The sequence below is a fragment of the Microtus pennsylvanicus genome, chromosome 22 (assembly GCF_037038515.1).
Source record: "Microtus pennsylvanicus isolate mMicPen1 chromosome 22, mMicPen1.hap1, whole genome shotgun sequence".
Classification (NCBI taxonomy): Eukaryota; Metazoa; Chordata; class Mammalia; order Rodentia; family Cricetidae; genus Microtus; species Microtus pennsylvanicus.
The window spans coordinates 34,869,341-34,890,426 of record NC_134600.1 but is presented as its reverse complement, the minus strand read 5'-3'; the positions used below and the strand labels follow the sequence as shown (position 1 = coordinate 34,890,426).

The 21,086-nt window shown below is 46.7% G+C and overlaps 1 protein-coding gene across 4 annotated transcripts in view; it reads left to right on the top strand.

Annotated features, from left to right (window-relative positions):
- The first annotated feature begins 615 nt into the window (after positions 1-615).
- Slc26a5 (solute carrier family 26 member 5) overlaps positions 616-21,086 on the top strand; it is a 32,350-nt gene continuing 11,879 nt past the window's right edge. For 3 of the 4 annotated variants that reach the window (XM_075955974.1, XM_075955972.1, XM_075955971.1), the window contains exons 1-8: positions 616-767; positions 1,616-1,755; positions 6,737-6,847; positions 7,907-8,073; positions 9,296-9,460; positions 12,106-12,258; positions 14,254-14,336; positions 19,904-20,051. In XM_075955974.1, coding sequence (XP_075812089.1) covers positions 616-767; positions 1,616-1,755; positions 6,737-6,847; positions 7,907-8,073; positions 9,296-9,460; positions 12,106-12,258; positions 14,254-14,336; positions 19,904-20,051 — 1,119 coding nt within the window. The remainder of the gene's footprint in view (positions 768-1,615; positions 1,756-6,736; positions 6,848-7,906; positions 8,074-9,295; positions 9,461-12,105; positions 12,259-14,253; positions 14,337-19,903; positions 20,052-21,086) is intronic. The other variant, XM_075955973.1, reaches the window with a different exon arrangement.

Below are 21,086 nucleotides of genomic sequence, written 5' to 3'. Positions count from 1 at the left end.
ATCAAGGGAAAAGGAATCAAGCCACTACACCATTCCCAATATAGCCAACTTTAAAACAATATCATAGGGCACTCATGCTTCTAACTAGGGACTACTGTGAACGTCACCAAGGACTTCCTTCGTGGGGGTCCAAGCCTCAGTCCTGAACAGCAAGTATTAGTGAAAAACAGACTTAAGAAGACAGTATAATACCTTCCCAAGGCGTGTGGTCAGAGTAAGGGCCAATCTTACCATCTTCGCTGTTGGTTTGACCTGCCGTTGGTCAGAGTTCATCTGGCTTCCACTTCTGCTAACTCAGGGCTAGAGGCAGCGGGCTGCAGGACAGGCACTAAGCTTAACAAGAATGCTTGTTGAACTTCTGCACACTCCCTATTTATTGTTCTGAGGGGGAATACACAAACAGGGTTTTTAAATTTGTTTTTGTTCACGATATCTGTGAATGCCTACTCTGCACAACCTCATGGGAAGAATGCTGGGGGTTCTGAGGAGTCCTCAGGACCTAGACCACCCTAAGAAGAGATGGCTTTCGCCACGTAAATCGGGTTTTGTTTTCTCCCGTAGTGACTGACCCTCCAGAAATGCTTGTCTCCCGCTGCCGGTGAAGAACTGCAGACCATGGATCATGCAGAGGAAAATGAAATCCCCGTGGCAGCTCAGAGGTACTGCGTGGAGAGGCCAATCTTTAGTCACCCCGTGCTCCAGGAGAGGCTTCATGTGAAGGACAAGGTCTCCGATTCCATCGGGGACAAGCTGAAACAGGCCTTCACGTACGTCTAACCCGTTTCCTCTTCCGTAGCCTTTGGCTCGGAGAATTCAAGGTCCCATGCGTAAAGATCCTTTGGCGAGTTGGAGGGGAAATGAGCGGTGAACACTTGCAGTCTAACAAGCTACGCCTGCTGATTCAGCTGGTGTCAGCCTTTGGCTTGGTCCCGTGAACACCGTGCGTGGTACCGCGAGACTTGGTTTCATTCTGTTGCTATGATAAAACAGTCTGATGAAAAAGCAACATAGGGAGGAAAGATTTCTTTATCTCACAGCTCTATCATTGCAGGCAGGCAAGATAGGAACCTAAAGCCACAGTCAAGAGCAGAGCAGGGGAAAGTATACAGGTGGACGCTTGATAGCTCTGTGTTCCCTTATACTATTCAGGACCCCTCTCCTTGGTAAATGACACAGTAGACAAGGTCATACCACAATTAACAGCCAAGACAATTTCCCACAGACAACCCGTATTGTCTAGACCAATTTGATCGAGACAATTCCTCATCACAACTCTCTTCCCAATGGTTCTAAGTTGCGTTGGTATAATTAACTAACCGACACACTATGTTTAATGGTTTTCTGCTTCTCCTTACATCCATGCAAAGGTTTACATACCTGTTCTCAAATTCTCCACAAAGCTCTAAACCATCTGTCTCCCCTGTTGTTCCCGGGGCTGGTTCGGACTCTCTGTCTTGCTTCCCATGTGGGCCCCCCACCCTGTTCAGCAGCATCTTAACCACTGACTGTGGTTTGCTCCTTATCACTCATAAGCTGAAGAAGAGAGAACATCCCCGTGTGGGTTCTGCAGGGATGTCCCTCGCTTACAACTTTGTCTGTGTCTTTGTCTCCTTAGATGCACTCCTAAGAAAATAAGAAACATCATTTACATGTTTTTGCCCATCACTAAGTGGTTGCCAGCCTATAAATTCAAGGAGTATGTGTTGGGGGACTTGGTCTCAGGCATAAGCACGGGAGTGCTTCAGCTTCCCCAAGGTTAGTACAATGCATTGCGCGCTCTCTCTCTCTCTCTCTCTCTCTCTCTCTCTCTCTCTCTCTCTCTGTGTGTGTGTGTGTGTGTGTGCTATCTCTCTCTGCTCTTTCTCTCTGTGTCGCTGTCTCTCTGTCTCTGTCTGTCTGTCTCTCTCTCTCTCTGAAGAAGCCTTGGGATCATTTACAGTGGAAAGGGGTGGTCCCGATCTGAGGATGGATCAGTTGCTCAGGCAACAATTTGCTGCAGTTGTGATAAATTTCTTGTTTCTAGGCCCATGACATAACTAAAAGGGATTATGATACACTGGATTTTCTTGACAACTCTGTGCTATTAAAAGAACATTAGAAAATATCAGTCTGTGAGCCAGGTATGGTGGAACATGCCCTTAATCCTAACTCATATGGAATATTCTCATTTCAAGGTCAAGTTGATCCAAATAGTAAGTTCTGGGACAGCCAGGGCTACACAGCGAAACGCTGTCTCAAAAAAAAAAATTATATTAACCCTAAACAATCTGATTCCTGTACTCCTAGAGCGCTAACTAACTCTCCAAACAGGGACTAAGACAAGAAACAAATAAAGGTATATACACATGACTAAATCATAAACATCATAAAGGAAAACAGAGGATCCTAAGACATTATTAGGGAGTTAGTTTAAGTAAAGAAATTATGAAAAGTTCTTTGGAAAAGTGGATTCAGTATGCATTGGTGCAAGAAACTGCAATTAAACTTAGTGGCTCACACAAAGTAAAGGAAGACATCAATGTGGGAGGGGTTGTTGTAAAAAAAAGGCTAAAAAAAGAGGGAAGAACTGAGAAGATAAGAAGGGCAAAAGTGATCAAAATTTAGTATAGCTATGTTATAAAATTGTAATAAAAATCACATACACATACACACACACACATACACACACATACACATATACCCACACACACATACACACACATACACACGCATACATACACATACACACATACACATACACACATACACACACATATACACACATACACATACACACATATACACACACATACATACACATACGCACATACACATACGCACATACACATACACACATACACACACATATACACACATACACATACACACATATACACACACATACATACACATACGCACATACACACATACACATATACCCACACACACATACACACACATGCCACAAACACACGTGCACTTATTTAATAAAATACAAATATCTTATGAAAACAAAAAGGCAACTCACGAGAAGCAGAAATAACAGGCAGGGTAACTCTTCAGGAAACAGAAAAGAATTACACTGCATCTATGAAACAATCATGGGTTGCTGTTATTGATAAGCAGCAAAGAATCAGACAGAGCTCGCCGAAACCAAACCCGAACTTGTTCCCAGAGTAACATTCAGGGAAAGGTTAAATACTAAAGTCGAGGAAGTCTTCGGGAAACAAATAAACAGGTGATGATAAAAAGAAAACAGCAGCAATGATCTGTCTCCATGCCCTGTTGTTCATCTGGTCAGGCTTCCGGGAGGAAGGGCACAAATGACTAAGAGCTGTCCAGGAGGAATTCTGTAAGGAATCAGACCAAATGGAGAACAATTAGACAAGACACACGTGCAAAACCATGTGACTATTAGGGGAATGAAACTTAGTGGCAATGAAAAAGGCACGCCACTGTATCATGAGAAGCTGAAATACTTCAAAGTCGGTGGTTTCTATTCAAAATTGTTAAATGAGGAATTGAATACCACAGCAGACAACTGGAATTGACTTACCTACCCTGCAGGACCCTGGACACCGGAACACTATCTCCGAAGTCTCTCACCCCATGGCATTTCCAACATTTGCTGTAGGGACTGCCATGTGTTGTAGGGTACCAGCAGTTTCCTGATCTCTGATCCCAGCTGCCAACAGCACTGCCATCATGATAAAAATGTCTCTAGAGTGTGCCAGATGTCATAGGGGGGATAAAATTGTCTGCTGAGAAGCCCTGGTTTAGGAGTTTGGGGGCAGAGGGCTGCCGTTCCCCAGCAGAGCCTTGGAATGCCACTTGGATCTCTGAAGGGTACATGTGCTTTTCTTGTCTAGAATCACTTCTCTAAGGGAGACACCAGAGTGACTGCACCATTGCTTATGTAGCAGGCACGCTTTCCAACTCATTTGCTCTCTTACTTCGGAGCCTTAAAATGCAGTAGATACATTTTTCCAGGTGTCCCGGAAATTTTGCTGAGATCTCAAAGCTGAGGACACACGGCTTATCAGCTACACATTGCAGGGATGCCAAAATCAACGCAGAGCGTGAATGACACCCCACCCCCAAACTCTCCCTTCCATGCCCCACTCCAACAGAATGCAAGGGCAGCAGAGACTAAGACACATTTGGAATAAGAATTTTCTAGAAAGAAGTGACACCTTTATGCATTTGCTTTCCACTTAAAACAAGTAGGCAGGGTTCAAGATAACAATTTGGAGAATAGGGGCTGGAGAGATGGCTCAGAGGTTGAGAGCATTGCCTGCTCTTCCAAAGGTCCTGAGTTCAATTCCCAGCAACCACATGGTGGCTCACAACCATATGTAATGGGGTCTGGTGCCCTCTTCTGGCCTTTGAGCATACACACAGACAGAATATTTATACATAATAAATAAATATTTTTAAAAAAAAACAATTTGGAGAATAGATCATGTCCCCTAAAGTTTGTAGAGACTACCACCTAACAGCTCTACAAAACAGACTCTTAAAAAAGAGAAAGAAAGAGGCCTCAAGCAAATCCCCAAGGGGTGCATCTAGCAACCTTATTCATAGTTGCCAGACTTGGGGAGCAAGAGGTCTTTGCATAGGTAATATGTTAAAAAACAAAAATAAAAAAGCTGTGGAACATCCAGAAGATGGACCGCTACTCACTATTAAAAAGAAATGAAGTCTGGGTTGGGAGTTGAGCTCAGCTGTAGAGCCCTTGCCTAGCAAATGCAAAGCCATGGCTTTGGTCTTCCACTCTGAGAGAGAGAGAGGAGGAGGAGGTAGAGGAGAGGGGAGGTAGAGGAGGGGAGGGGAGGGGAGGAGAGGAGAGGAGAGGAGAGGAGAGGAGAGGAGAGAAGAGAAAAGAAAAGAAAAGAAAAGAAAAGAAGAGAAGAGAAGAGATGACCTCGCCAACCCATGCAAAGACCTGGGAAGAACACGAACGAATACATATTTGCAAGTAACAGATGTGAATCTGAAAAGGCTGTGATTGCCAATCATGTGACATTCTGAAAAAGGCAATCTTGGGAGACAGAAGAAAGATCCGTTGTGACTGAAGATTTCTGAGGAGTGAGGGACGAGAAAGTAGAGAGGATTGGGAGCCAAGGAGAACTATTCAGTATCTATAACGGTGGGTGGGTGACATCACACACATTTGCAGAGGACACACAAGATCAGAGTGAGACCACACATAAACTCTGGGGGATAATGATGTCTCAGTGCAGGCTCATCCTTCACAGAAACATTCCGCTGTGAGGTGGGAGCCCTGATAGTGGGGAAAGCATGTGGGGGAACAGATAGAATGTGCGACCTCTCTGCACCACTTAGTCAATCTACCGGGAGCCTTAAACTGCTCTGAAAAATGTCTATTTTTAAAAAAGGGTGACGTAAACTCTCTGAGACTGCCATAAGCGGTCTGGGGTGGAATGGAAAGAGGGACCCAGTTGCGTGGCGCCATCCTCTGGCCCAACTGCAGCCACCTTCAGGAGTCCAGCTAATCCCACGCGCCAAGGACCGTCATGGCTGGGCTTGCTCACTGTTGATGTTCCTCTAGGAAGGAGGGGCAGGCAGGGCCATAAGACCCTCACCTGTGCATCCGGCTGCCCTTCCCACCCAGCTGTGTGTGGTCCTGCCCTAACTGCGCTTGACGCCAGAGTCCCTGAAAGAGGCTAGAGAAGCGTTCTCAATCTGTGGATGGTGACCCCTTCAGGGGTCGTGTACCAGAAATCCTGCACATCAGATATTTTCGTTACAATTCATAACAGTAAAAAAATTACCCTTACAAAGTAGCGATGAAATAATTCTATGGCTGGGGGTCACTACAAAATGAGGAACTGTATTAAAGGGTCACAATATTAGGAAGGTTGAGGACCACTGGGCTAGAAGATGAGACGGGAAAGGATGAGGGGAAAGGATTCCATCTACAGAGCCCTGGGGAAGCCTGACGTCATCCCTGCTGGGAGCAGAACGTCCAGTGTGGCTGCCTTAAGGTCACCCATGTTCCAGCCGGGAGCCTGTCGCTCATTTCTCTGTGAGCTTATTGCTTTCTCTGAGTGGCTTTGGTAGAATCGTACCTGTCTTTGCTGCTGGGACCTGAGGAGGAAGTAGATATTATTCACATCTCCCCACAAGGGAAGGAATTTTGGCAGCACACCCTGCACTGTTAAAGACTCTCAGAATAAAATCCCAAGTGTTCTGGTTGGAAAACTGCAAACCTGGAAGTGAACCAGGCTTGGCTCACTTGGAAGATACCTGTCCACGAAGACTGCAGAGTGAGTATTTGGCAACAGAGGAGCCCGGGAGAGCTTAGCTTCTGAGGAGGGACAAGTAATGGTGCATAGGGGTCGGGTGGAGGGGCATGGAGAGGTTAGGAAATGGCACCGTGGAGGAGGATGCTCAGCTTGCTTGCTCCTTCTAAATCAGTCCAGGACTCAAACCCAGGGAATAGTGCAAGCCACATTCAGAATGGTTTCCTACCTCAGTTAACCTCATCCATACAATCCCTCCTAGACCAGTCAGGAGGTTTCCCTGCAGCAACTCTAGACCCTGTCAAGTTAACAGTCAGGATGAGCCAACATACTGCAGCCTAGACTGTGTTCATGGTGTTAGGGCAGAAGAAAGACATCTGCTTCAATTAAGACAGGTATCACGTGTTCATCAGAGACCAAGAGGTTAGTTAAAAGGAATACACCCTGCTATTGGCTAACCATGACTCCATCTGTGCCTTCTGTGCCTGTAGGCTTGGCCTTTGCAATGCTGGCAGCGGTACCTCCGGTGTTTGGCCTGTACTCTTCATTTTATCCTGTTATCATGTACTGTTTCTTCGGGACCTCCAGACACATATCTATAGGTAAAGACTTATGCTTTGCAATAAGCTTGTTATTATTGCTTAATTCAATTTTTGTGACCGCGTACCCATTAATTGCTTTAACAATGCGACTACACTCTTCTGAGGCAGTATGCCTGCAGGTTAAGCCCTCGCCTAGCCTGTGGGCAGCCCCAGACTCGTTCCCCAGCCATGCAGCCATGTGCATGTTTCTGTGTTTCTGTGTTTCTCCTTCTTCTTCTTCTTCTTCTTCTTCTTCTTCTTCTTCTTCTTCTTCTTCTTCTTCTTCTTCTCCTCCTCCTCCTCCTCCTCCTCCTCCTCCTTCTTCTCTTCCTCCTCCTCCTCCTTCTTCCTCCTTCTTCTTTTTCCTCTTCCTCTTCCTTCTTCTTCTTCTTCTTCTTCTTCTTCTTCTTCTTCTTCTTCTTTTTCCTTCTCCTCCTCTTCTTTCTTCTTCTCTTTTTCCTCTTCTTATTCCTCCTTCCACTTCTCCAAGATTTCTAAAATTAATAACTTTCTTATAATCTTGGGTTAATCAAGTGGTAACAATTATCTCAATCCCAAATGCATAATAAAGCTTAAGGCATGACTCTATCCAAACTCCTCTGCAAAGTACATGTGGCCTCTACCGTGAAGTGGGGTTCTATAGCTAAGGGCCCAGGATCTGGTGTGTTCTTGGTCATATAGATAGCACCAGGCCTCATAGTACACGTAACATCTCCCCTAACTATTGACTGAGAAACGATTCTCAAGATAAGAGAACAATGATTCAGGTGTGGCCTGTCCCTACAGATAGCACAAGGCACCAGAAGGTTCTGGGTGGAAAACAGGTGCACAGCCCTTTTGTTGAAGAGGCGAGACTGTGTGTGTCACAACCCTGGCTTCCCTGGTGCTTCTCTGTGAGCACGAGGACCTCAGAAGTCACTCAGGGTCCCTGCTTTCTGCTAAAATGATCAGGGTCGTTCTTTTGGCTAAAATTATGTTATAAGCCTCTGAACAGAGAGGGGGTCATTCCTGATCATGACATCAGGGCTACTGGATTAGCTTCCTGAGCTTCTGAAAAGCTCATTCATGCTCCTGTTTCAGGCCCCTTTGCTGTTATTAGTCTGATGATTGGCGGTGTGGCCGTTCGGTTAGTACCAGATGATATAGTCATCCCAGGAGGAGTAAATGCCACCAATGGTACGGAAGCCAGAGATGCGTTAAGAGTGAAAGTCGCCATGTCTGTGACCTTACTTTCAGGAATCATTCAGGTGAGACTCCAGTTGGGGGACATGGACTCGGGTTGGTTCATCTGTGGAGCTGGTCTCACTATGTGTGGGCAGAGGCAGACAGCAAAACTCCAGAGCTGGGGGCTCAAGGTGCTGGCAACAGCTGCCCACTGAGAATGACTAACGGGTTTACCTTGAGTGTTCCAGATATCCCAAAAGCAAAACAAGTTTGATGGAGTGGGTGGTGGTCAGGGAAGAGCCAACCCTTGTGAACTTGGAGGGGTTGGCAGGCGTGTGACCTGCATGAGTGAGCCCCTCAAAAGCAGCGTGTAAGCCCCGCCGAAGGACTCAAGCTATCGCAGGTTCATGTTATTTTCTTTATAACCGCTGTTCCGTTAGCTACCACAGGTACGAGTGGCCTAAAGTGTTATGCCTGGGCTGGAGAGATGGCTCAGAGGGTAAGAACACTGATTATTCTTCCAGAGGTCCTGAGTTCAATTCCCAGCAACCACATGGTAGCTTACAACCATCTGTAAAGAAATCTGGTGCCCTCTTCTGGCCTGCAGACAGAACACTGTAAACAAAATAAATAAACAAGTAAATAAATAAATAAATAAATCTTTTTTAAAAAAGGAAAAAAAAGAAAGTGTTATGCCTAAATTTCTGGTCCCCAACTAAATTCAAGGAGCCGGAATTCCGATGCAAATTACATGAGAATATTTTAATATTCAAACTCAAGTTTGGACCAGCATCTTTCCAGCACCCCAACATGGTGGGTGCAGAAAGTATGGCAGGGAGACCTGGGAGGGTAGAGCTTTCAAAAGGGAAACGCGGTAATCTGGGAAGTTCATGTCCTGTCGTCTTGAGATTGGGTAAGGACGGCGTAGGGTAAGGTAGTTTCTGAAACCGTTGGTCAGTTTTTGGGTGTGAAAACCTAACAGAGTCATAAATAAATAAATAACAAGGTATCTCAAGGACAGGATGCCTCTCAGGAACGTCTGGACCTCGTTAAATTTTATGGCCCTGCTCCCTAGAGCGTTAATTGGCTATTTTCAGGGCATCCTTTCAAGTTCTTGCTACCGCCGCACATTTCCGAAGCTTAGATCCGCCCCTGCCCCCAGCTCCCTAGATGGCCAAAGCCCCTTCTTTAAAATGGAGTTTGCAAAGTCAGGTCCTCACAAAGAGAGGCTCACACGTTGTCCGTTGATTGTCTTTTCCTAACCCATTTTTGCCGTTTGTTTCTTTGTCATTTTAAAAACCGTAGTTTTGCCTAGGTGTCTGCAGGTTTGGGTTTGTGGCCATTTACCTCACGGAGCCTCTGGTGCGGGGGTTCACCACCGCGGCCGCGGTGCACGTGTTCACCTCCATGCTGAAATACCTGTTCGGGGTGAAAACGAAGCGGTACAGCGGGATCTTTTCGGTGGTGTATGTAAGTAGGCGACGCCCGACTCCCGCTGCTGGCTCTCCACCCCCCACCCCGGACTCCACCCCCGTCTGCCTCCGTCTATCTTTCAACCTTCAGTGCTCAGGGAGGAGGCGGTTGCTGCTTAAACCCTGAAACCCACGTTGTGGGTACCTAGTTCTCCCCTCCTCAGGAATTTGTTAGTGCGCTGCTGGCGGCTGCACCCATCACTCTCATTAGCTGAGCAGTCAGCCCGTAAGACCACACGAGGGTAGTTTTAAATTCAGAATAGGAAGCTGGGTGGGGTGGCGCACGCTTTTAATCCTAGTCCTTCCGAGGCAGAAGCAGGCAGGTCTCTGTGAGTTTGATGCCAGCCTGGTCTCCAAACTGAGTTCAAGGTCAGCCTGGGACTCAGAGTGTGTTCTAGGTCATCCAAGGCTACCTAGTATCTCAAAAAACAAAGAAAGAAAAGATATAATAGGAAAACATCTCTCACAAAGGCTGCTTATTCAAGCTGGCAAAAAAAGAGAGCTATAAATGGCTTAATTAACATAAGTAATCAGTTTAATATAATAAAACTTGTATATGCTATGCACAATAAAGTAAAAATTGATTTCAAGTGCACAGTATAAATAACAGATCACAGACCAAAGCTGATTATATGAAGTTGATAACAAATCCTAAAGATTCAGCATCTTTTCACACCATACAATATATCTAGAAACCATTAAGAGTATAGCTTCCCAAATCCTTAATGGGCACTGGAGATATGTCTCAGCTGTTAAGAGCGCCGGCTACTGCTGCGGGGTTGCCAGAGTTAACTCCTAGCTCCCATATCAGGCAGCTTTGTACTCACCTGTGTCTCCAGCTGCAGGAGATCCAGCACCCCCTTCTGGCTTCACTGGTCACACACGCGGGCACACACACACACACACACACACACACACACACACAATACTTAAAAACAAAATAACTACTACAAAACTTACATGTTTAGAATCCATCAACAAAATCATCAAAACAGAGTAATTATAGCCAACTAACAGTGAAATACTACAAAGAACACTTTTGGCTCCTTGGCTATAGCTTTTGCAGGTGTTTATATGCCAAGCCTTTACCAGACTGAAATGAGAGACAAGCTGGCCAGGTACAGCGTGACCTTAGGGCTGACACTCCCGTGGGAAGACAGTCGGGGTGAACCAGGTGAACCACGACTGGGCAAACGTGCCTTACAAAATACGTTAAGCGCCCTAAGAAGGGGAACCATGTCTCTAAAGCTGAGTAGCCTTTAGATTAGGGTTCTGGGAAGGCCATTTTGCAGAGGTGGCATTTAATTTTGAATCCTCAATTGATAATACCGGACTCAGACTATAAGGCGATCCCACAAATTACTAATTCTGTGATAGCTGGAAATAGACCCCCTACTCCTAGACTTCTCAGAATGACTTGTCACAGAGAAAATGCAGTCTGCACCCGCGGGAGTCCTAGGCTGTGCAGCCCAGGTGTGGCGGGCTCTCTGCTTTCTTGGGTTTCAGATGAAATGGTTATATTTGGGTATCCTGACCATAGCCGTAAGATGATTGGCTTTCTTCTCTCCTGGGCATCTTTCTAACCTTCACTCTCCCGACCCCAAATCTTACCTGACTTCTCTGTTGTCTTCTCATGACAATTGCTAAAGATTTCTATAACTTAGCTGTGTGTTGACCTTGGCAGTATTCTGTGGGGTTAACCCTGATTCTTCTAACATTCACAACTCAGCCCCAGGGGGATTTCTCTGAATTTTCTATGAGCTATCTTCCGATATCAGCACGTCAAAAACACCATAAGCCTTGTGTGTAGTGCCTGTCCTAACACTACAGAGGAACTCCAGTTCAAGGTCAGCCTGGACTCCACAGTGAGATCCTGTCCCAAGCAAAACAAAACAACAACAAACCCCATAATAGTGTTGGATAAGAATTATTGAGTATAAAGTTGTATGGTTAGATTAAAGAGAAAAAGCTCCTAATCTGTAGAAGATATGAAGAGTTGGATCCAGGGCCGGGAACAGATCAATTACACTCTCCGCCACTGAACTGTACACTAGCTGTCCCCACCCATCTCTGTTTGAAGGTTAGCCTAAGCCGAATTTTTTTGCAGACTTTTTTTTTACTGTGGTAAAATACACTAGACAGGAGGCCTGGCTGAAGAGGAGGCTCAGCAGTGAAAGTACTTGCTGCCCTTACAGAAGACACCTGTGGTGGCCGCAATCGCCTGGAACTCCAGTTCCAGGGCACCTGACACCATCTCCCGACCTTCATGGGCTCCCATATGCTTGATGTCAAACACAGACACTCAGGCACACGTGCAGACTTGCCAAAAATAGACAGACGTTTTTAAAATACGTAGCAGCGCGTGTCTCACGGTCCACACTCTTCCTAACTCTATGGTGCAGTGCAGTTAAGTGCACTCCTTTTGCCATGCAACTGGGGTCGCCTCCGTTTCTAGAACCTCTCCAGCAGCCCAGACGGAAGGAAGCTTCCCTCACATGAAGCCCTCTGGGCCCAGCGTCTCCGTTCAGCTCTGCTAACCGCTATCACTCTTGTCTCTGTGAACTGCGCGTCTGGTGCCTCATGTGTGTTCAGTCACCCAGGACCAGAGCTTTATGTAAACATCCGGCATTCACTGTGTTACAGAGTACCGTTGCTGTGTTGCAGAACGTTAAAAACCTCAACGTGTGTTCCCTAGGCGTCGGCCTGATGGTTTTTGGTTTGCTATTGGGTGGCAAGGAGTTTAATGAGAGATTTAAAGAGAAATTGCCAGCACCCATTCCGCTAGAGTTTTTTGCTGTAAGTACATGCAAGGCGGCAGGCTGTTCAGCCCCTGCAATCACATGCTTCTGTTCCTACAAGGGATTCTGAAGTGTAGGTGACAGAAGAACAGGGATCTGGAGGGTCCTCCCCCGATTCTGCAGAACAACTAACAAAATAGCAAAAATAAAAATGCATTAAAACATACACACAGGCCGGGCGGTGGTGGCGCACGCCTTTAATCCCAGCACTTGGGAGGCAGAGGCAGGCTGATCTCTGTGAGTTCGAGACCAGCCTGGTCTACAAGAGCTAGTTCCAGGACAGGCTCCAAAGCCACAGAGAAACCCTGTCTCGAAAAACCAAAAAAAAAAAAAAAAAAAAAAAAAAAAAAAAAAAAAAAAAAACATACACACAGGTGACTACGTGAAGACATAATACAAGTTTTAACATCAGTTATCTCTGAGAGATGGGATTTGGAGGGATTTGCTTTGCTTAAGTTTTTTCCATTATCTGTTCACTTTTTAAAGAGCACATATTATGCTGAGTGGTGGTGGCCCATACCTTTAATGCCAGCACTCAAGAGGCAGAGGCAGGTGGGTCTCTGTGAGATCAAGGCCAGCCTGGTTTTCAGAGGGAGTTCCAGGACAGCCATGGCTACACAAAGAATCCTTATCTAGACAAACAAAAATAAAAATAATAATCACATATTACTTTAATAACCCATAATAGCTTTATTTACCTTAATAAAGTGGCTTCCATCTTCCACTTTGAAAAGATAAAATTTCCCCAGCTTTCTCTGTTTCTGGTACTTCTGTGCTGAGATAAATACGTCACAGTCTCACGTAAGTCAAGTCCAACTATCTCACAGCATATTCATGACTGAAAAGTTAGTAGTGTTTTGTCAAAACACGTACATACATTGAGTAAACAATACTATGTTCTTAAGTGACCACAATTATTTATTCACGGATGTGGACACCACCACCCCCAAGAAAACTGAAGCAAATCAACTTCTTACCTATGCATTCCACAGAGAAAAGGAAGAGGAAGAAAAAAAAAAGCATTCTTCTGAAAAGTTTGAGGACAGCGGCTTCACAATTCCTTTTAAGCGTGACCTTTATCTTGTATTATAAATTTATTTTTGAATTTTGCATTCTGTGATACACCTCTTCATGTTAACAGGAAACCAATGGTTTAGTAATTGGTTACGGTCACATAAAATTGAGCCTCCAGGTACTTAAACCATCTTTGTTTTGTGAGCTGAAGTAGTCTAGGCATTCCTCCAGTGTGAGAGGCATAGCAGGCTGGCGTTACTAGGAGTTACTCAGAGGCCACTGCTGTGGGAACTGCCTGTCCCTAGAGAACTGGTCTTTCTTCTCTCCTGGACAGCCCATTCCAGAAGTTCCGGAAGCAGCAGTTCCTGGGAATTAAGCAGCTATTACACTTTCTATCTTGCTCCTCTGCTCGGAGCGTTGTGCTTTATACTTCACATAAATCTAGGGTTGGGAGCTCTGCTCCGGGTGACAGACTGTGTACTCTGGACCTGGAGAAAACTGTGTACCACAATGGGAAGCTTCTGGCTAAGTTGATGCTGCTGTCCTTGAGACAGGGACAGCAGCAGCAGCAGCAGCAGCAGCAGCAGCAGCAGCAGCAGCAGCAGCAGCAGGATCCTAAAGCCAAATGTGGGTTCCATGGTGACAGGCTGATATTACCAGCCTCACCACACACATGGTGTGTAGCCTACGCTCCTTCTACCTGCCCCAAACTCAAAGCCAACCCCATTGATGGCCTCCTCCTGCTGCAGCTAACCGGACACCTCAGCTGGGAGCAGAGCAAAGAAAAGAAACTGATTCAGGTCTCAAGAGCCGTAGGGTTCTTTGTGAGGTGAAGCCACTGAGAGGAGGTAGCTGGCAGCTGAAGACCCCCCACTCCTAACCCTGAGAAGTGAGAAGATGCCTTGATCAGCAGATTATTTGATTTAGTGGTATGTCAGTACTTGACTCTGAGGTGTGCCTGGTTTTGTGTCTGTTGTAGGTGGTGATGGGAACTGGCATTTCTGCGGGGTTTAACTTGCAAGAGTCCTACAGTGTGGATGTCGTTGGGACACTTCCTCTAGGGTAAGAAAATAATTTAAGAAGAGTGATTGAATATTCAAGGGATCTACTATCTCTAACTCAGCATGAAAATATTCATCTTTTCTGCATACCAAATAGCTGAATGTCTTAAAGGCTTGAAGGTGTGTGTGTGTGTGTACGTAGCAGCTGAATGTGATGGAACACACCTTTAATCCCAGAATTTAGGAGGCAGAGCTCTCTGAGTTCAAGGCCTTCCTGGTCTACATAGCAGGTTCCAGGAAGTCAGAACTATATAGTGAGACCCTGTCTGGTGGGGAGGGGGGCATAGCAGGAAAAAAAATAATTAAAGCTTTTACTTTTAACCATTTTTAAAGATTTTATCTTTATGTACATGTACGTGCATGTGTACACATTCAGGAGGCCATAAGAGGTCCTGGAGCTGATGTTACAGGAGATTGGGAGCCACTGGACATGGGTTCTAGAAACCAGACTCTTAGCTCTGCAGGAGCATCGAGCACTCTCAACCACCGAGCCATCTCTGCCCCCGTTAACCTCTTTTAAATACGCAGTCCAGAAGTACTGAGTATATTCACACTGTAAACGGGTCTCTGGGACACTTTCACCTGGCAAACCACCTTGTTCAATCCCCACCGAACAACCACACCTTCTTTCTCCGGCTTTCAGGCCCTAGTAACTGCGATTTGGTTTTCTGTTCTGTAAATTTGACTGTTCTCAATGCCTTTTTGCCGATGGATCATACAGTATTTGCCTTTTTGTGATTGGCTTATTTCACTTGACGCAGTGTCCTCAAGGTTTATTGACGTGGGAACACAGGACAGCAAATCTTCTTCATCAAAGACGTGGACTGTGTCTCTCCATTCACCCGTCAATGGAGTTCATTTGTGTTCACCACTTAGCTGTTGTGAATAGCTCTACTCTGGGCGTAGAGATGCAGATAAGTCTAGACACTGCTTTCAGTTCTATTGGGTTTCCTGAATGCGGCGGTTAATCTCAGTTGCCAACAGAATGGGATTTATCCAAACAACGGGCCTTTAGGTATGGGGATTGTCTTGATTAGATTAACTGAGGTAGGAGGACCTGCCCACTGTTGGTGGCGCCATTCCCTGGGCTAAGAGCCTAAGAAAGTGGCCATGCACAAGTATTCAGAGAAGCATTGACACCAACCGAAAGAGAAAACTTACCACTTACCGGTTTGGGATGCTGTACCCAGCAATCGGTGAGCCAGAAAGGGAGCCCCGTTGCAGGTCCCAGTGTGACTTAGACCCCTAAAGTGGGAAATGTGTAGGCATCAGTCATCAACACCAGGATTTATGTGACAGGAGCACCCTGGTGAAGCAGGGCCAAGGTATGCTAGAAAGACCACACCACACAGCAGATCTCATGCAAGAGATTTATTGGGGGAGAACAAAAGACTATCTCTGCTTAGGGATGAGGGAGAGAGAGAGCAAGAGCGAGGGAACAGGAGCCAGACTTTGACGGCAGGGGGCCTTTCTAAAGGGGATCCAGCTGGGGCTGAGTGGCTGGCAGCAGGCTGGAGGAGCTCTTGATTTCTGACACTGAGGAGTGGGAATTTTCTTCTCTTTAAACCTTTCGTAAAATCTCTTCTCGAGTGACACAGGATTTTAAAAAGCAAAAAGTCGTGAATTCTAGCCTGAGCCTTTCGTTGTACATCCTTGGGAAGACAGCTTCTTCTCGTAAAGCCCCATGCTCTGCTGTGTGAGTGTGGCAGCCCGCGCTTGTTCCTGCCGTGGCTGTGCCTTTGCAGGAGATAACCCAGGGAGGCCGGGGTGACATGATAACCCAGGGAGGCCGGGGTGAGATAACCCAGGGAGACTGGGGTGAGATAACCCAGGGAGGCCCGGGTGAGAGCCTGTATGGCAGGCATCCAGGGTAGGCTAGATATGTGTTCCAGGGTTCATCCCAGGGAGCTTCCCCGTTCTAGTTTATATGCTGGTTACGTCTTTGCTTCGTCTGTGTTGACCAATTCCACATTTCTAACATGAATTATTTCATGTGTATTTGAAAGAAAAGAGTAACCCACCAGCTCTGCCCAACTCTTCCTGTCCCTGGCCAATCCCCTCTGGCCATCTCTCCCCAGGCACCTCTAACTGTGTCTCTGTCTCTCTGTATTTGTCCTGATGCTCTTCTCTCTCTCTCTCTCTCTCTCTCTCTCTCTCTCTCTCTCTCTCTCTCTCTCTCTCTCCCTTCTAAAGCAGCAGAGCCAGACTTCTACCCAGATGTGGGGCACCAAGGGGAGCTGTCCTGTTCCATCAGGCTGTGCCCAGCCAGGAGTCCCCAGAGAGGCAGAGTGCTCTCACGCAGAGACCTCCCTCCTCCGAGCCAGGCAAGATTTCCAACTGCAAACATCAAAACCAAAAATCAGTTTCATGAACATGTTTTTTTAATAGTGACTCAGGGCAAAACCATGACAAGTTAGTAACTTCATTTTCAGTTTAGACTGAGAATTTGTAAAAATACTTCCATATCCACCATCCCAGTTGAGGCGTGTAGAACCCTGCTGACTATATATATATTGTTATCCCTGCTTTTCATAAAAAAATTGCCTCATTTATTCAGCCCTTGTTTACTGAATGCCTACCATGGGCCAGGGAGACAGCAGTTACAAACAAAACAAGCACACAAACAAAAAATGTCCTTGCCCTCTGAGAGCTTTGTGACTTGCCGGACACAAATAGCCAATCAGCAAAAAGAGGTAGAAAGAGCTGAGGAGAAAGGATACCAGGTAAGAGAAGGGCGAGCCGAGTGTTGGGAAGACTTCCAGGGAAGATGATATTTCAGAGACCTAAGTGAGCTGCTGGAGGAGCAGCCCGGAGCTGACACCCCTTTCGTCTTCTTTCCATTACCTCACCCTGACTCTCCAACAGTGAGCCCCGCGGCAAGCGCTAGTCTTTGATTCGATCCGGCAGATAATCCTGCTCGGTGACTTAGTTACAGATAATTTAATTAAATGAGAAACCCTGACATTTAGATTTCTCCTTTAAATAAACAAAATGAAACGAAAAGCCACTGGTGGGTTAACATCATTGTCCGTGCAGCTCATCCTCCGTGCCTTCCCTCCCCCTGGGACCCTGCACCAGGATGCATTGCCTTGCTTCGTCTAAGGGAGTTCAACTTTAAAGGGAAAGCAATGGTTTTACCTCCGGAAGCTTGGCTACCTGGAAAACTTAACCTCAAGAGCCAGGCAGTGGTGGCTCACACCTTTAATCCCAGAACTTGGGAGGCAGAGGCAGGTGGATCTCTGTGAGTTCAAGGCCAGCCTGGTCTACAAGAGCTAGTTCCAGAACAGGCTCCAAAGCTACAGAGAAACCCTGTCTCAAAAAAAGAAAGAAAGAAAGAAAGAAAGAAAGAAAGAAAGAAAGAAAGAAAGAAAGAAAGAGGGAGGGAGAGAGAAAGAGAGAAAGAAAGAAAGAAAGAAAGAAAGAAAGAAAGAAAGAAAGAAAGAAAGAAAGAAAAAAATTTACTCAAAACCAAGCAGGTGTTCAGATGCGGCGCACGCACCTGCACTCCCAGCTTGTGGGAGGCTGTGGTAAAGGGAAGGCAAGCGTGAGGCCAGCCTGGGCTACACAGTGAGCCAGAGTCATCCCGGGCTAACAGTTGGGGGCTGGCTGGCATCTTCTTTCCTCATGGCGTCTCCAACAGAACAGCCAACTCTTTTTACATCAGAGGGAAAAGCAGAGGGTTTCCCAGGCTGTCACCTTCTCTACGTTCTCTCTGTCAAGTGTGTTGTAGCTTCTGTTTGGGGTCGCTATGACCAAAATACCCTAACAGGTTAAAACAAAACAACAAAACAAAAAAGGGAAATAACGCAGTGCAGGTTCGTGTTGCTCAGTTTTGGAGAGACTTGGTCACAGCAGGTGAGGGGGGGGGGGCAGCACAGCATTGACAGCAGGTGCAAGCACTAATTCCACAAGGGGCAGCAAGCTAGGAAGCAGAGAGCACAGAGGAGAACTAGGGGTGTGGTTGACCTTCCGGGTCCTTCCCCTGCTATCCTATCCTCTATCCAGGCCTACCTCCTAAAGACTCATGACCTTCAAAGCGCCAGGAGCTGGGGACTCTGTGAAGTCAAACCGGCACAGCTTCTCATGCACATTTGGCTCGGAGGCTTCCTCCAGGGAAACCGACCTGGCTACACACTAGCTACGCACCGGCTACACACTGGCTACGCACTGGCTACGCACACCTACACAAGGATTCCTCTAGAACTTTGGTGAAAGCTCCAGTGATTGTCACTATGGCATTCTGCGTGTCTGCAAAACCAGCCCCATAGACATAACAAATTGTGCTGCCAGGCTTAAGAAACAGCCAGGGATGACGGCCCACAGCAGTGGACATACATAGCCAGGGCTGGACGGCCCACAGCAGCGGTAGCTGGTGAAGGTCTGCACGGCTGGACTTGGTGGAACATTTTCCTAGGCAGCTCTTTTTCTGCAGGGCAACCCTTCATCTCTCTCTTTTGCAACGGAAGTTGCAAATAAATGTGCTTTCTTCTACTGCGGGGCCTTCAGGGAGAGGGTCACCCTCTCGAGGCGTCTTTCCTATTGTCCCACCGCTTCCCTGGCTTCTCTTTAACGGTAAGAATCTCTTTAGCAACCTGCTTTATCCGAAACAGCTCTAATGAGCTCTCCGTCCTTTCCTGGACAGCCTGCTCGTTTACTTATCTAAATTCTCACTACCTGACTAAAAGCAGCATGTAGTAACCATGCCACAGCCGAACCATGTACTGTCTTGACGTTTCCTCCACCAAATCATCCAACCAATTCCTTTCTCGTTCTCCCTCATTCATATTTTCGGGACCTGGCTCCAAGCGTCCAGATTCTTGGCCAAGTGCAGCGCAAATCACTAGTTCTCTTTAGATACCGTGTTCCCACCCGAAACATCACGAGCTCAGCCTTTTTATTCCTATCCACATTTTGAACTTTCAAACTCCCAACAGAACCTACCAGGAAAGCTCTCTTTAGAATTCTAGGGTTTATCAAGCCCACAGCTTAAAGCTTTTCTGTATTCCTCCTCAATGTCAGTTCTAAGGACCTAAGAGTACCGTTTCTTCCCGGTTAGAACTCAACCGAAGGGACAGGGACACAGGAAGAGCGGAGGGGGAGACGTGGGTCTGTTGCCAGGGCAACAGTTCTCCACTGGAGCCGCGCTTGTCCCAAACTCTCTCCATCCTGTAGCCTGGCTCAGATGTCTGTGGCATCTGACTACTCCACCGCCCCTGCCTTCACCCTAGGCTTACTTAGACCTGACATCAGGCATGAGGTTACCCTGCTATAAAATACCTCACTCAGCCCCTGATCCACACAGATAGCCTAGCCCGCAGGAAGTCGCTCCGCAGCATGGACCAGAAAAGGACGTGGGCAACAGGAGGGCCCTTCTTGCTGCCACTAAGAACCAACAAGTACCCGAGCACTGGGCATTGCATTGGGAGGCATTGCTTGCATTGCATTGGGAGATAATGCCGCTCCCTGCGTTCCGCGCCCCCCCCCCACCGCGTTCCGCGCGCCCCCGCGTTCTGCCCCGCCCCCACCCCGTTCTGTGTGTTTACCTGCACGGTCGCCTTGGCTTTTCAGGCTACTCCCACCCGCCAACCCGGACACCAGTCTCTTCCACCTCGTATACGTGGATGCGATCGCCATAGCCATTGTTGGATTTTCCGTGACCATCTCCATGGCCAAGACCTTGGCTAATAAACACGGCTACCAGGTTGACGGCAATCAGGTAAAAAATTGTCAGTTTCACACGGGGAATTTCACTGGGGCGCGAGCTGCTGGAGGCGGCAAGTTTAGTAGGGAAGCCTTCATTCTGGTGCTGGACACATTTGAAGCACGTGTTTAGTTGACTCTGCAATGTGCTCCTCCTTCTCTCTCTCCCTCCATCCTTCCGTTCTTCCTCGCTTCTTCTTTCTCTCTCCCTTCCACCACTGCCGCACACAAGTTCTCACACAGACTACTGACCTGGAATCCGTTATGTGACCCAGGCTGGCCTCGAACTCACAACAGTCCTGACTGCTGGGATTTTTGTCTTCTCTTTGCTGCCTTCGTTTACGATATAGCTGCCGGTGGGTGTTTAATCCAAACACCATGACTTGCAATCTTGCTCTAATGTCTATTTTAGTTCATTGCGGTTTTTTTTCCCCACATCTTATGGCAGATTCTTTATAAATGTTACAAAATAGCAAATCTTCACATAGAATGAGAATCCTTTCTGAGGAAGGTCAAACACTTTTTTATTTTATCTTATTTTATTTTGTTTTCAAGACAGAGTCTCATTATACATCTCCTGCTTGCCTGGAACTCACTATGTAGACATGGCTGGCCTTGAACTCAGAGATCCACCTGTCTCTATCCCCCAAGTACTAGAGTTAAAGGCGTGGACCACTATGCCCAGCTGGCAGATACTTTTTCTTTACACAATGGCATACCGATTATTTTAGAGGCACAGTCTCACTCTGAAGCTAGCCAGCCTCAAACTTGTGGTACCCTGCCTCAGCCTCCAAAGTGCTGGGATTACAGGGCATGAATGTGTCTAAAGGAACCAGATACTCCACATTTATATAAAGCCAGCCTAGAAATTCCAAAGTAGCGCTTAGAGCAGGGCTCCCAGGTCCAAAGAAGACACTGGCATGCATTTTGTCATAGGCAAACAGGCCACACATCTATAAGACGCCAGTACTCGTGTCTCTAGGACTTTCTCTTTTGAAAAGTATTTTCTCAGCTTTTTTTCAGTCTTTTTTAAAGCCCTGTTTGTATAGAG